A 14,688-nucleotide genomic window follows, 5' to 3' on the forward strand; every position below is an offset into this window, starting at 1 on the left:
CTGTGCCCTGGCAGGCAGGCCCTGAAACGCACACGTGTGAAGGAAAATGACTGCTATTATTTAACACAGTCAAAAAAGTGTTGTTTTTTTTAAATCTACACTACTGTTACACCAGATATGAGTTGCACTGGGGTGACACTGTGCCCTGGCAGGCAGGCTCTGAAATGCACACGTGTGAAGGAAACTGACTGCTATTATTTAACACAGTCAAAAAAGTGTTGTTTTTTTTAAAATCTACACTACTGTTACACCTAGGGTTGCCACCTGTCCCTTAAAATACAGAACACTTATAAGTTACACATGCTGAAGGGTGTGCAGGGGGGAATATGAATAGTGCTGTCCAGAAACACAATACATGTTCCTCCTCCCTACACACCCTGCAACATGTGTAACTCATAAGTGTCCAGGAAAACATGGCTGAGGTGGCAACCCTAGTTACACCAGATATGAGTTGCACTGGGGTGACACTGTGCCCTGGCAGGCAGGCACTGAAACGCACACGCGTGAAGGAAACTGACTGCTATTTTTTAACACAGTCAAAAAAGTGTTGTTTTTTTAAAATCTACACTACTGTTACACCAGATATGAGTTGCACTGGGGTGACACTGTGCCCTGGCAGGCACTGAAACGCACACGTGTGAAGGAAACTGACTGCTATTATTTAACACAGTCAAAAAAGTGTTGTTTTTTTTTAAATCTACACTACTGTTACACCAGATATGAGTTGCACTGGGGTGACACTGTGCCCTGGCAGGCAGGCACTGAAACGCACACGCGTGAAGGAAACTGACTGCTATTTTTTAACACAGTCAAAAAAGTGTTGTTTTTTTTTAAATCTACACTACTGTTTCACCAGATATGAGTTGCACTGGGGTGACACTGTGCCCTGGCAGGCAGGCCCTGAAACGCACACGTGTGAAGGAAACTGACTGCTATTATTTAACACAGTCAAAAAAGTTTTTTTTTAAAATATACACTACTGTTACACCAGATATGAGTTGCACTGGGGTGACACTGTGCCCTGGCAGGAAGGCACTGAAATGCACACGTGTGAAGGAAAATGACTGCTATTATTTAACACAGTCAAAAAAGTGTTGTTTTTTTTTAAATCTACACTACTGTTACACCAGATATGAGTTGCACTGGGGTGACACTGTGCCCTGGCAGGCAGGCCCTGAAACGCACACGTGTGAAGGAAAATGACTGCTATTATTTAACACAGTCAAAAAAGTGTTTTTTTTTTTAAAATCTACACTACTGTTACACCAGATATGAGTTACACTGGGGTGACACTGTGCCCTGGCAGGCAGGCTCTGAAATGCACACGTGTGAAGGAAACTGACTGCTATTATTTAACACAGTCAAAAAAGTGTTTTTTTTTTAAATCTACACTACTGTTACACCAGATATGAGTGGTGGCACTGGGCAAGTGGGCACAGTATACGCTGTGAGCCTGACACACACGCTGGCAGGCAGGCAACTGCAATTAGATTACACAGGAAAAAAAAAAAAAAGCAGACTGATGTTCTAGCCCTAAAAAGGGCTTTTTGGGGTGCTGTCCTTACAGCAGAGATCAGATGAGTCCTTCAGGACTGTAGTGGACACTGAATACACTAGCCTAGCTATCAATTTCCCTATTAAATCAGCAGCAGCTACACTGTCCCTCCTCTCACTAAGAATGCAGCTTCCAAATGAATCTAAAATGGATGCTGTCCAGGAGGTAGGAGGGTCTGGGAGGGAGTGTCTGCTGCTGATTGGCTGGAATGTGTCTTCTGACTGTGAGGTACAGGGTCAAAGTATTACTCAATGATGACGAATAGGGGGCGGATCGAACATCGCATATGTTCGCCCGCCGCGGCGAACACGAACATGCTATGTTCGCAGGGAACTATTCGCCGGTGAACTATTCGCGACATCACTAAAGGGAGCCTTTTCTTTTCTTTTTTTTTTTTTTAATAAAATTTTTTATTGAGACAATCTTGAAGAGTACAATTGAGAACTGGTAATAAGAGGTTCAAAATCCTTTTGAATAAGAGGTTTACATTGTATTTTAAAATGGATCAGCATAACATTGTACCAAGTATCAGAAGAACCATAAAAATTAGACAGTCAAGAAAAACTCTGAGACTTACACAAGATATACATACAATGTTACTTAGGGGGATATAGGTTGAGGTTCATGTATGTGGTGTATAGTGTCTCATTTTCTTGGTTTAAAGGTAGTGATAGTAGATAAAGGATAGTTATATCTGTTGGTTAAATTAGTAAAGCCAACCGAATTGGGTTGCCGACACTGTTTGTGGAATATATTTGAGGTGCAACATTGGGGATGTGACCCAGAGATGGAGGAGAAGGGGGGTAGGAAGAGAGAGAGAAAAAAAAAGGGAAAGGAAAAGGGGAAGTGGAAAAAGAGATGGCAAGGAAGGCATCTGTTGGCGAATATTCCTGTAGTGGGAGTCCTAGTCTGGAAATACTGCGAGCCACGGAGACCAGGTTTCGTGGTAGAAATCTACCTTGTTTAAAACCCTATGGGAATATTGCTCCATGTGTCTAATAAATCGAATAACGGATAAAACTTGTGAGAGAGAAGGTGGGTCTTTGATCTTCCACGCTCTAGCTATGGTTAACTTAGTGGCCATGAAGAGGTATATCGTCAGTGCCTCATTGACTGTAGTTAAATTGGGAATTTGTATGTGAAGGAGAGTGACCTCCGGGAGAAATGGGGGAGTAAGGTGAAGCTTGTTGAGGATGGTATAGAGTTTTCTCCATAGGGGTTGTATTTTAGGGCAGGACCACATTGGGCGAGTGTGAATTGTATATCTTGTGCAAAGTGGCTGGAACCAGGTGCCATCTAACTAGAATTTTATAGAATGGCTCCCATAGGGTGGCACAGTGTAAGAGGTTTTTAGCTACTGAAATTAGTTTATGCCAAGTACCGGCATTGGTCATGAAACCTATCTCTCTCTCCCAAGCGTTGTGTTGAGGGATTTTGTGGTTCACGGGTGAGCTGATAAGCAAGTTGTAATGAAAGGATAAGGAGTGTTTGATATTATGTGCTTGATTCCATTTAGTTTCCCAGTGTGAGAATGGTCTAAGTGTGTGTTTAGGGTAGCCCCATGAACGCAGTCAAGAGCTCAAACGGAATGCTTTAAACTGAAGACGAGGGGTTAGCAAGGGAGCCTTTTCAAAATGGTGTCCCTTGCATTCCTGTTGGCTGATTTGATTTTTGAAATTCAAATCAGCCAATAGGATGAGAGCTACTGAAATTCTATTGGCTATTCAAATCAGCCAATAGATTTTTGTTTTAGGTTTTTTTACTTTGGGGGGTTGGTTGGGTGGGGGGTCTTTGTATTTTTTTCAAGGTAAAAGAGCTGATTTATTTAGGGCAATGCCATACAAAAGGCCCTTTTAAGGGCTATTGGTAGTTTATTGTAGGCTAGGGTTTTTTTTATTTTGGGGGGCTTTTTTATTTTTATAGGGCTATTATATTAGGTGTAATTGTTTTTATTTTGGATAATTTTGTTTGTTATTTTTCTTAATTTAGTGTTTATTATTTTTGCCATTTAGTATTTTTTAATTTTTGTAATTTTAGAATTTTATTTTTTTAGTAGTGTTAGGTTTTTTCAATGTGTAATTTAGTTTATTTAATCGATAGTTATTTTAATTTTAGTATAATAGTTATGTTAGGTTAATTGTTAGTTTAAACTTAGATTTTTTTACTTTCACAGGTAAGTTTTTATGTATTTTACGATAGGGACACTGTAATTTTAATTTAAAGTTAGGGGGTTGTTAGGTTTAGGGGTTAATAGTTTAATTTATTTTTTGCGATGTGGGGGGGCTGGCGGTTTAGGGGTTAATAGGTTTATTTAGTGGCGGTGATGTGGGAGGCCAGAGGTTTAGGGGTTAATAACATTATTTAGTGTCGGCGATGTCGGGAGCGACGGAATAGGGGTTAGAAACTTTATTATAGTGGTAACAATGTCAGGGAGCGGCAGAATCTGGGTTAATAACTTTTATTAGTGGCGGCAGATTAGGGGTTAATAAATTTAATTTAGTGTTTGCTATGTGGGAGGGCGGCAGAATAGGGGTTTATGGGTAGTTTATAGGTGTTAGTGTACTTTGTAACATTATAGTTTTGAGTTTTGTGTAACAGTTTCATTGCGAAAAACTTATAACTAGCAAACTTATCCCCAGCCTCCCAGATCAGCAAGCCAGCTTAACCCCTTAATCAGCAAGCCAGCTTAACCGCAGCACTTTTCCATTTTCTGTCCGTTTGGGACCAAGGCTATTTTTACATTTCTGCTGTGTTTGTTTTTAGCTGTAATTTTCCTCTTTCTCATTTAGTGTACCCACACATATTATATACCGTTTTTCTCACCATTAAATGGACTTTCTAAAGATACCATTATTTTCATCATATCTTATAGTTACTATAATTTTTTTTTATAAAATATGATGAAAAAATGGAAAAAAAACACACTTTTTCTAATTTTGACCCCCAAAATCTGTTCTACAATCACCAAAAAACACCCATGCTAAATAGTTTCTAAATTTTGTCCTGAGTTTAGAAATACCCGATGTTTACACATTCTTTTTTTTTTTTTTTGCAAGTTATAGAGCAATAAGTACAAGTAGCACTTTGCTATTTCCAAACCATTTTTTGACAAAGTAGCAATTCAAGAATACATTTACTGAGAATGTTAAGGGTTACTGCCAATATGTCTTCAGCAGCATCTCCTGAGTACAGTGATACCACCCATGTATAGGTGTGTCGGGTTCTCTGGGGGCTAAAAGGCCTTAATTTTAGGGGGCGCATTCCAGTTTTTCAACTTGGAATTTTCATATCTGTCATCATGCACCCATGTCCTATTTGGGACATTTCTGAAGCTGGCCAATGGAATTTACCCCTATCAAACCTTATATTTTTGAAAAGTAGACACCCTAGGGTATTTCAAATGCTGGTATTTTAACACTTTCCATGCACTAATTCAACCACTAGTCTTTGTCAAACTTTTGGGTAGTCATTTTTTTGTGTTATTTTTCACACACATTGTACTTTAGGCATGGATTCTCAGTTCCTGTTATGTGTTACTGCCAAAAAACACCTCAATATGTGTTCACTAACATCCCCTGAGTACAGTGATACCACCCATGTATAGGTGTGTCGGGTTCTCTGGGGGCTAAAAGGCCTTATTTTTAGGGGGCTCATTCCAGTTTTCCAACTTGGAATTTTCACATCGGTCATCATGCACCCATGTCCTATTTGAGACATTTCTGAAGTCAGCCAATGTAAATTACTCAAATCAAACCATATATTTTTGAAAAGTAGACACCCTAGGGTATTTCAAATGCTGGTATTTTAACACTTTCCATGCACTAATTCAACCACCAGTCTTTGTCAAACTTTTGGGTAGTCATTTTTTTGTGTTATTTTTCACACACATTGTATTTTAGGTATGGATTCTCAGTTCCTGTTATGTGTTACTGCCAAAAAACACCTCAAAATGTATTCAACAACATCTCCTGAGTACAGTGATGCCATCCATGTATAGGTGTGTCGGGTTCTCTGGGGTCTAAAAGGCCTTATTTTTAGGGGGCGCATTCCAGTTTTTCAACTTGGAATTTTCACATCCCATGCAACCATGTCCTATTTAGGACATTTCTGAAGCCGGACAATGTAATTTACCCCATCAAACCATATATTTTTGAAAGTAGACACCCTAGGGTATTTCAAATGCTGGTATTTTAACACTTTCCATGCACTAATTCAACCACCAGTCTTTGTCAAACTATTGGGCAGTCATTTTTTTGTGTTATTTTTCACACACATTGTACTTTAGACATGGATTCTCAGCTCCTGTTATGTGTTACTGCCAAAGAAGACCCCAATATGTGTTCACTAACATCTCCTGAGTACAGTGATACCACCTATGCATAGGTTTGTTGGCTTGTTTGGGGGGTGCAATGCCAAATGTCTGACATGCATTTGTGAGTTTTTTTTCACATTTAACATATTTTCTTTGCCTATTGTCTTTTTGGGGGTCTTTTACAATACCCCAATTTATTTGTTTCCATGAATGTGCATATATTTGAAAAGTTGACACCCCAAGGTATTGTATATGGTGTGCTTTGATGCCTTTGAAGCAACCATTTTAGCCAAAAAAATTGGAGAAAATGTATGGTGGTCATTTTTCAATTTTCATTTTTACACACACACAGCTTTTTGACTATGATTTAGGAGAGACTGTTCTAAATTATTGCAAAAAATACTTCAGGTTGTTTTCTGCAAGGCACCCTGAGAACACCTATGTCCCCCATGCATAGGTTTGACAGGGTATACATCCTTCTTGACTCTGTACTTAAGTGCCAACAGCTCCTCCTGGCGCAGAGCTGAGGTCTCCCCCCTTCGTAGCCGGGTGCGTACAAGTTGTCCTGGGAAACCTGTGCGGTTCTTTTTAATTGTACCGCAAGCTACTGTATCAAAGCAATACAGTAGCTTGAACAAAAGGACACTTGTATAATAATTGTCTAAGTACAAGTGATACCCTTTGTTCATTAGGGGTAATATCAGGTCCAAGACAATCTTGCCTGCGGTTCCCATATGTTCTGGGCAACCTGGAGGGTCAAGGTGGCTATCCTTTCCCTCATACACCCGGAAGGCCTGAGTATACCCAGTCTCGCTGTCACAGAGCTTATACACCTTTACCCCATACCTGGAGTGCTTGGAAGGAATATACTGCTTAAATCCCAACCTTCCCTTATACTTCATCAGGGATTCATCCACACATATATTCCTTCCAGGTGTATAAGCCTCTGCAAACCTGGCAGAAAAGTGGGTAATCAGGGGGTGGATTTCATACCTCTGCCTCAACATACTATGGGAGAAAATGGGAGTAGAGCAGATGGGGCTATTGCTCCAGTAGGAGCGAACGGAGGGTTTCTTTATGATGCCCATCAGCATAGTCAATGCCCAGAATTTTTTAAATTCTGGCACATTGATGGGGGCCCAATGCTGCTTTGCCAAATATGTTTCAGGTTTCGCAGCACGGTACTAATGGGCATATAAATTAGTTTGGGCGACAATGTTCCCCAATACATCATCGCCCAGAAACACCTCCAGAAACTGTTGGGGACTAAAACCTGCCACATCTTTATTTATGACAGCATTTGCTGTGAAGGTGGGATATCTGGCCTCTGGAGATGAGGTATTACCCACTCTTCAGCAGCAATGGCAGCAACACGCCTCCTTCTGGCAGGGGGGCTAGCAGGGGGGCTAGCAGCCACAGATACATCACTATCAGTTGAGACTGCATCTAATGATGTATCTGAGCATATGTCAGGGTCAAAATTGGGGTCTGAGCCAGACATAGAGGCATCTGACTCTGACGCAAGGATGTCATATGCCTCCTCAGCATTATATCTTTTCTGTGACATTTTTGTATCAGTCACAGAAAAAAATTTACTAAAAAAAAATTAAATTTAACTTAAATTAATTAACTAAATGAAAAGAGCCTTTGGGTTTTTAAAAAATTACAACAAAAAATGAACCCCTAAAAAAATGCACAGACAGCAAAAAAGTACAGCTATGCTACTGCCAGTGATTTATAGCGATCACTGGCAAGCTAGGGGTTAACAAGTTAGGGGTTAATGACTCTGGAAATTAAATTAAATTAGCTAAATGGCTCTGAAAAGAGCCTTTGGGTTTTTAAAAAATTACAACAAAAAAATTAACCCCTAAAAAAAATGCACAGACAGCAAAAAAGTACAGCTATGCTACTGCCAGTGATTTATAGCGATCACTGGCAAGCTAGGGGTTAATGACTCTGGAAATTAAATTAGCTAAATGGCTCTGAAAAGAGCCTTTGGGTTTTTAAAAAAAAAAATACAACAAATAAATGAACCACTAAAAAAATGCACAGTCAGCAAAAAAAGTGCAGCTATGCTACTGCCAGTGATTTATAGCGATCACTGGCAAGCTAGGGGTTAATGACTCTGGAAATTAAATTAGCTAAATGGCTCTGAAAAGAGCCTTTGGGTTTTTTAAAAAAAAATACAACAAAAAAATTAACCACTAAAAAAATGCACAGACAGCAAAAAAAGTGCAGCTATGCTACTGCCAGTGATTTATAGTGATCACTGTCAAGCTAGGGGTTAATGGCTCTGAAAAGAGCCTTTGGATTTTTAAATTTTTAGCAAATAAAAATAAATAAATCTCTATCTCCTAAACACAGGTCTCTCTCTCCAACAACATCGCAAGTGAGGAGAGGGAGGGAGATTCACACTGATCAGAGTCAATATTTACAAATATTGACTTGATCAGACAAATGGGATATTTTATTATTTCATTTTTTTTTTTGAGTGGGAAGGCTCAGATTGGGTGACCCTAGCTTGCCCCTACGATGAGGCAGGCTAGGGACACCCCCAGAGGCCCCATGATGCACTGGGCATCGCCATCCTGGAAGCCTCATGGGGGAGGGGGGACTATATAGGGCTTTTAATTAGTATATTTTTTTTTTATATTTTATTTTAATACTAAGTGCCTACACCCACTGAGGCACTTAGCACACAAGCAGAGCATTGGAAGCGTGTCCGATCGCTTTCCAAAGCTCTGCTGCACTGCCGTGCTCCACGTGGGGGAGTGATCAATCCGGTCCCGGCACTTGGCAACAGTACTGCAGGATGCCTCAACATCAAGGCATCCCTGCAATACTGTAAGAGTGTCTGGAAGCGATCTCGATCGCTTCCAGCACTCAGTTTAGCCGACAACGTGCAGGGTACGTCCTCAGGCGTTAACTGTCTTTTTTTTTAAGGACGTACCCTGCACATCGTTGGACATTAAGGGGTTAAAGACACAAACTTATCCCCAGCCTCCCAGATCAGCAAGCCAGCTTAAAGACACAAACTTATCATCAGCCTCCCAGATCAGCAAGCCAGCTTAAAGACACAAACTTATCAGCAGCCTCCCAGATCCGCAAGCCAGCTTAAAGACACAAACTTATCAGCAGCCTCCCAGATCAGCAAGCCAGCTTAAAGACACAAACTTATCATCAGCCTCCCAGATCAGCAAGCCAGCTTAAAGACACAAACTTATCAGCAGCCTCCCAGATCCGCAAGCCAGCTTAAAGACACAAACTTATCAGCAGCCTCCCAGATCCGCAAGCCAGCCTTAAGACACAAACTTATCAGCAGCCTCCCAGATCAGCAAGCCAGCTTAAAGACACAAACTTATCAGCAGCCTCCCAGATCAGCAAGCCAGCTTAAAGACACAAACTTATCAGCAGCCTCCCAGATCAGCAAGCCAGCTTAAAGACACAAACTTATCAGCAGCCTCCCAGATCAGCAAGCCAGCTTAAAGACACAAACTTATCAGCAGCCTCCCAGATTAGCAAGCCAGCTTAAAGACACAAACTTATCAGCAGCCTCCCAGATCAGCAAGCCAGCTTAAAGACACAAACTTATCAGCAGCCTCCCAGATCAGCAAGCCAGCTTAAAGACACAAACTTATCAGCAGCCTCCCAGATCAGCAAGCCAGCTTAAAGACACAAACTTATCAGCAGCCTCCCAGATTAGCAAGCAAGCTTAAAGACACAAATTTATCAGCAGCCTCCCAGATCAGCAAGCCAGCTTAAAGACACAAACTTATCAGCAGCCTCCCAGATCAGAAAGCCATCTTAAAGACACAAACTTATCAGCAGCCTCCCAGATTAGCAAGCCAGCTTAAAGACACAAATTTATCAGCAGCCTCCCAGATCAGCAAGCCAGCTTAAAGACACAAACTTATCAGCAGCCTCCCAGATCAGCAAGCCAGCTTAAAGACACAAACTTATCAGCAGCCTCCCAGATTAGCAAGCCAGCTTAAAGACACAAACTTATCAGCAGCCTCCCAGATTAGCAAGCCAGCTTAAAGGTAATTCATCTGATTGAAAACTTCAATCAAGACACTGGGGCCTATCTATCAAGCTCCGAAAGGAGCTTGATGGCCCGTGTTTCTGGCGAGTCTTCAGACACCCAGAAACAGCAGTTATGAAGCAGTGGTCACAAAGACCACTGCTCCATAACCCTGTCCGCCTGCTCTGAGCAGGCGGACAGGAATCGCTAGAAATCAACCCGATCGAGTACGATTGGGTTGATTGACACCCCCTGCTGGCGGCCGATTGGCCGCGAGTCTGCAGGGGGCGGCGTTGCACCAGCAGCTCTTGTGAGCTGCTGGTCCAATGCTGAATACGGAGATCGTATTGCTCTCCACATTCAGCGAGGTCTTGCGGACCTGATCCGCAGTGTCGGATCAGGTCCGCAAGACCTTTCTTAAATAGGGGCCATTGAGTGCATTTATTTCTTATATCTGTTGGGCTAATATGGAATTGTTTGTAACTCGTAATGTTCCTTACTCTTTCCTCTCCCTCTACTCTGTTTCAAACTCCTCCTCCCCTAGACTTTATCACATGGAATGTTTACCTTACTATTCTCTCTTTCACAGACACAAACTTATCACCGGCCTCCCAGATCTGCAAGCACTAACACTCCATGCCTCCCAGATCTGCAAGCACTAACACTCCATGCCTCCCAGATCTGCAAGCACTAGCACTCCATGCCTCCCAGATCTGCAAGCACTAACACTCCATGCCTCCCAGATCTGCAAGCACTAACACTCCATGCCTCCCAGATCTGCAAGCACTAAAACTCCATGCCTCCCAGATCTGCAAGCACTAACACTCCATGCCTCCCAGATCTGCAAGCACTAACACTCCATGCCTCCCAGATCTGCAAGCACTAACACTCCATGCCTCCCAGATCTGCAAGCACTAACACTCCATGCCTCCCAGATCTGAAAGCACTAACACTCCATGCCTCCCAGATCTGCAAGCACTAACACTCCATGCCTCCCAGATCTGCAAGCACTAAAACTCCATGCCTCCCAGATCTGCAAGCACTAACACTCCATGCCTCCCAGATCTGCAAGCACTAACACTCCATACCTCCCAGATCTACAAGCACTAACACTCCATGCCTCCCAGATCTGCAAGCACTAACACTCCATGCCTCCCAGATCTGCAAGCACTAACACTCCATGCCTCCCAGATCTGCAAGCACTAACACTCCATGCCTCCCACCCTGTTGTTTACCTTAATATATAAACACTTCCTAACAGCAATTAGGCACAGCTGTCACTAATGATCCTGGATAGAGACACTACTCCATATTCACAGCCTTTTTACTGACACTTTACCTTATTTTGTTATACTTTTCCAATCCTCACTTGCTCACTCACCACACACTTTTATTTTACATTTTTATTGTTTCCCCATGTCATCACTCACTCTCCATTTACCCTGCCTTATATCAGAGTTATTTCCTTTCTCCCTCACCTTCTGTGTCCATTCCCTCTCCTTTAGATTGTAAGCTTGAGAGCCTCTCTACCTGTGGGCCACTTTGTATTTAAAGTGAACTACTACTGATAGTGCTCAAGGGCAGGGCATTCCTCTCCTTTTGTATAACTCAATTATTACACCTACAACATAGCGCTAATCTGCTGGCGCTTTATAAATAAATGATAATAATAATAACTACTGCTTTTAGCCTCACCGCACAATCTGTAATACCGGCGCTATGGAAATCCCATGCAAAAATTTCATTTCTCCAACATAGGTGTGTCCGGTCCACGGCGTCATCCTTACTTGTGGGATATTCTCTTCCCCAACAGGAAATGGCAAAGAGCCCAGCAAAGCTGGTCACATGATCCCTCCTAGGCTCCGCCTACCCCAGTCATTCTCTTTGCCGTTGTACAGGCAACATCTCCACGGAGATGGCTTAGAGTTTTTTAGTGTTTAAGGTTTTGCAAACCGTGGTGCCTTCCATTTAGGTGACCTGATTTGTTCCCTCCCTTCATCCGTGTCCTAAAGCTTTGGTATTGGTTCCCACAAGTAAGGATGACGCCGTGGACCGGACACACCTATGTTGGAGAAAACAGAATTTATGTTTACCTGATAAATTACTTTCTCCAACGGTGTGTCCGGTCCACGGCCCGCCCTGGTTTTTTTTAATCAGGTCTGATAATTTATTTTCTTTAACTACAGTCACCACGGTACCATATGGTTTCTCCTATGCAAATATTCCTCCTTAACGTCGGTCGAATGACTGGGGTAGGCGGAGCCTAGGAGGGATCATGTGACCAGCTTTGCTGGGCTCTTTGCCATTTCCTGTTGGGGAAGAGAATATCCCACAAGTAAGGATGACGCCGTGGACCGGACACACCGTTGGAGAAAGTAATTTATCAGGTAAACATAAATTCTGTTTTTTTTTTTGAGTGCGGGATTGACATTGCGTTACAGGCTAAAATGCTTGCGGTACAGCTATACCGACAAGACTCTTAATGGCTGTGTTACGGTTTTTACGCTGAAATGGCCATTTTTTCAGCGTTAAAACCGTAACGCAAAACTCGTAATCTAGGTGTATGTCTTTTATGACTATTTATTTTCTGTATTTCTGTCCATGTGCTTCGATCTATTTTTACTGGAAAAAAATATCAGTTATGGTTAAAGGTGCAGTAAATCTTAAATATATTAGCCTCACTTTCCATAAATAAATACCTGTTGTTGACTCTCCCTTTTCTAAAACACTTTTAGCACCTCACTGGGTATGCACATATACTTCTCTGCCACCCACCAGTCACTAGAGAGAAACCTGTTATAGAAATTATAAAATGATTATTTATTAGTAATATTTTTTTTCTAATTCTAGGTATTCATGTGGTAACACTAACGCAAACCAATCCTGATATTCTTTTTATAACTCATCATGTTAATAATAGACAAAGAACATCTATTTTATATGGTAAGATGAAAACAGATAAGAAACATAGGGGTATGTTTATGAAGCGGCGGATGCTGCTTATTCCGCGTGAGCCTTCAGGCTCGCCGGAAACATAAGTTAAGAAGCAGCGGTCTTAAGACCTCTGAGGTGGCGGACATCAATCATCCTGATTGGATATGATCGGGATGATTGACACACCCGGCTAGCGGGCAACAGGCCGCAAATGTGGAGGGGCGGCATTGCACAAGCATTTCACAAGAAATGCTTGTGCAATGATAAATGCAGACAACATATGCTGCCTGCATTTAGCGATGTCAGGCAGACAGCGGATCATGTCTGTCCGACATTTGTTAAATCTACCCCATAGAGTATATGCATTATAATATGTCAGTTATCTAAAGACATCACTGTGCAATACCTATATTAAATGCTACTTGTAATATACATGCCTACCAAATGGATTTACTGAGCAGTGCCTTTAAAAATATGCTTTTCGTAATACAGTCACACATCATGGCTTCCTTCCTGTAATTCACATTTTTAACTCAGGGTGTCACTGTATTACCTACAAGAATATAACATCTGTAATACCACATACTCAGCTCATGGTGTCACTGTTTCATATCTATATTGATATTGATAGATACAGTATCTGTACACAAATTCACATCATGGTTTCACTGTGCCTTACCTATAGGAATATTCTATATTTAACACATATAGTCACCTTATGGTGCTGCTGTGCCATACTATCTCTGTCAGTACATATAATGAACACAAAAAAATAATATTACCCAACATTATTGAGCAGATGGAAGTCTATCAGATTGTTCAACATTTATAACTGATAACAGTGTTTTTCATTGTGTCTGAAATGGACTTGTGCATGCTCGCTTTATTCATCCTTAAAGAAATCTGAGGCTTTTTGATAGATATATAGACTGATGGTAGATGACGGATAAATCAATATAGATGATATATAGATAGATTTATAGATAGATAGATAGATAGATAGATAGACAGGTGATAGACTGAAAGAAGAAGATAGATAGATGATAAATAGATAGATGATAGATAGATGATTGACTGAAATAAGAAGATAGATGGACAGACAGACAAATAGATGATAGACAGAAAGATAAAGGCGATTGATTGAATTAGATAGATAGATAGATAGATAGATAGATAGGCAGGCTACTTATTGGGAGGAGTTACATACCACTGAAAAAGGAAATCTTTACTAATTCATAGCTAACTGTTTTTGTATAGTATTAATATTAATGCATATAAAAAAACGGAAAGAGTGGTCATTCTTGTCTAGTACAAATCTTTTACAATACAAAATAGCTGCACAATATAAAATAACTGCTAATCTATTTTACTTCCTCTTTGTAGGAAGAGGGAAATCCCTTCCGAAAATGGATGTTACGGAATTTAGGGCATGGACAGCCTGCAGTAATTTACTAGACAACAAAGTGTTTCAAAACCATTTGGATTATGGTATGCAATCCATTGAAATACACTAATTAGATTATTTATTAAATTCAGTTCTAATGAAATGTATCTCCTCTCACTATTCCATACCTACACTTGCTGATCACACACATATTAAAAGACAGCTGTGTATAAAGGGCCCTTGGTATCCCTTGTTGAAGGAGCAGCAGTGCACTACTGGGAACTAGCTGTACGCATCAGGTAAGCCAGTAACAAGAGGCATATATGTGCATCCACCAATCAGCAGCTATCTCCCAGTAGTGCATTGCTGCTCCTCAGTCTATCTAGGTATGCTTTTAAAAAAAGGATACTATTAGAACAAAGCAAATTAGATAACAGAAGTAAATTGGAATATTGTTTAAAATTGCATGCTCTTTCTAAATC

At 41.0% G+C, this 14,688-nt stretch overlaps 1 protein-coding gene across 1 annotated transcript in view; it reads left to right on the forward strand.

Moving 5' to 3' along the window:
• LOC128667083 (uncharacterized) overlaps positions 1 to 14,688 on the forward strand; it is a 141,211-nt gene that overhangs the window by 70,924 nt on the left and 55,599 nt on the right. Inside the window, exons 4-5 of the mRNA XM_053721970.1 lie at positions 12,739 to 12,831; positions 14,206 to 14,310. Of these exons, the coding sequence (XP_053577945.1) occupies positions 12,739 to 12,831; positions 14,206 to 14,310 (198 nt within the window). The remainder of the gene's footprint in view (positions 1 to 12,738; positions 12,832 to 14,205; positions 14,311 to 14,688) is intronic.

Source organism: Bombina bombina, chromosome 7 (genome assembly GCF_027579735.1).
Source record: "Bombina bombina isolate aBomBom1 chromosome 7, aBomBom1.pri, whole genome shotgun sequence".
NCBI classification, from domain to species: domain Eukaryota; kingdom Metazoa; phylum Chordata; class Amphibia; order Anura; family Bombinatoridae; genus Bombina; species Bombina bombina.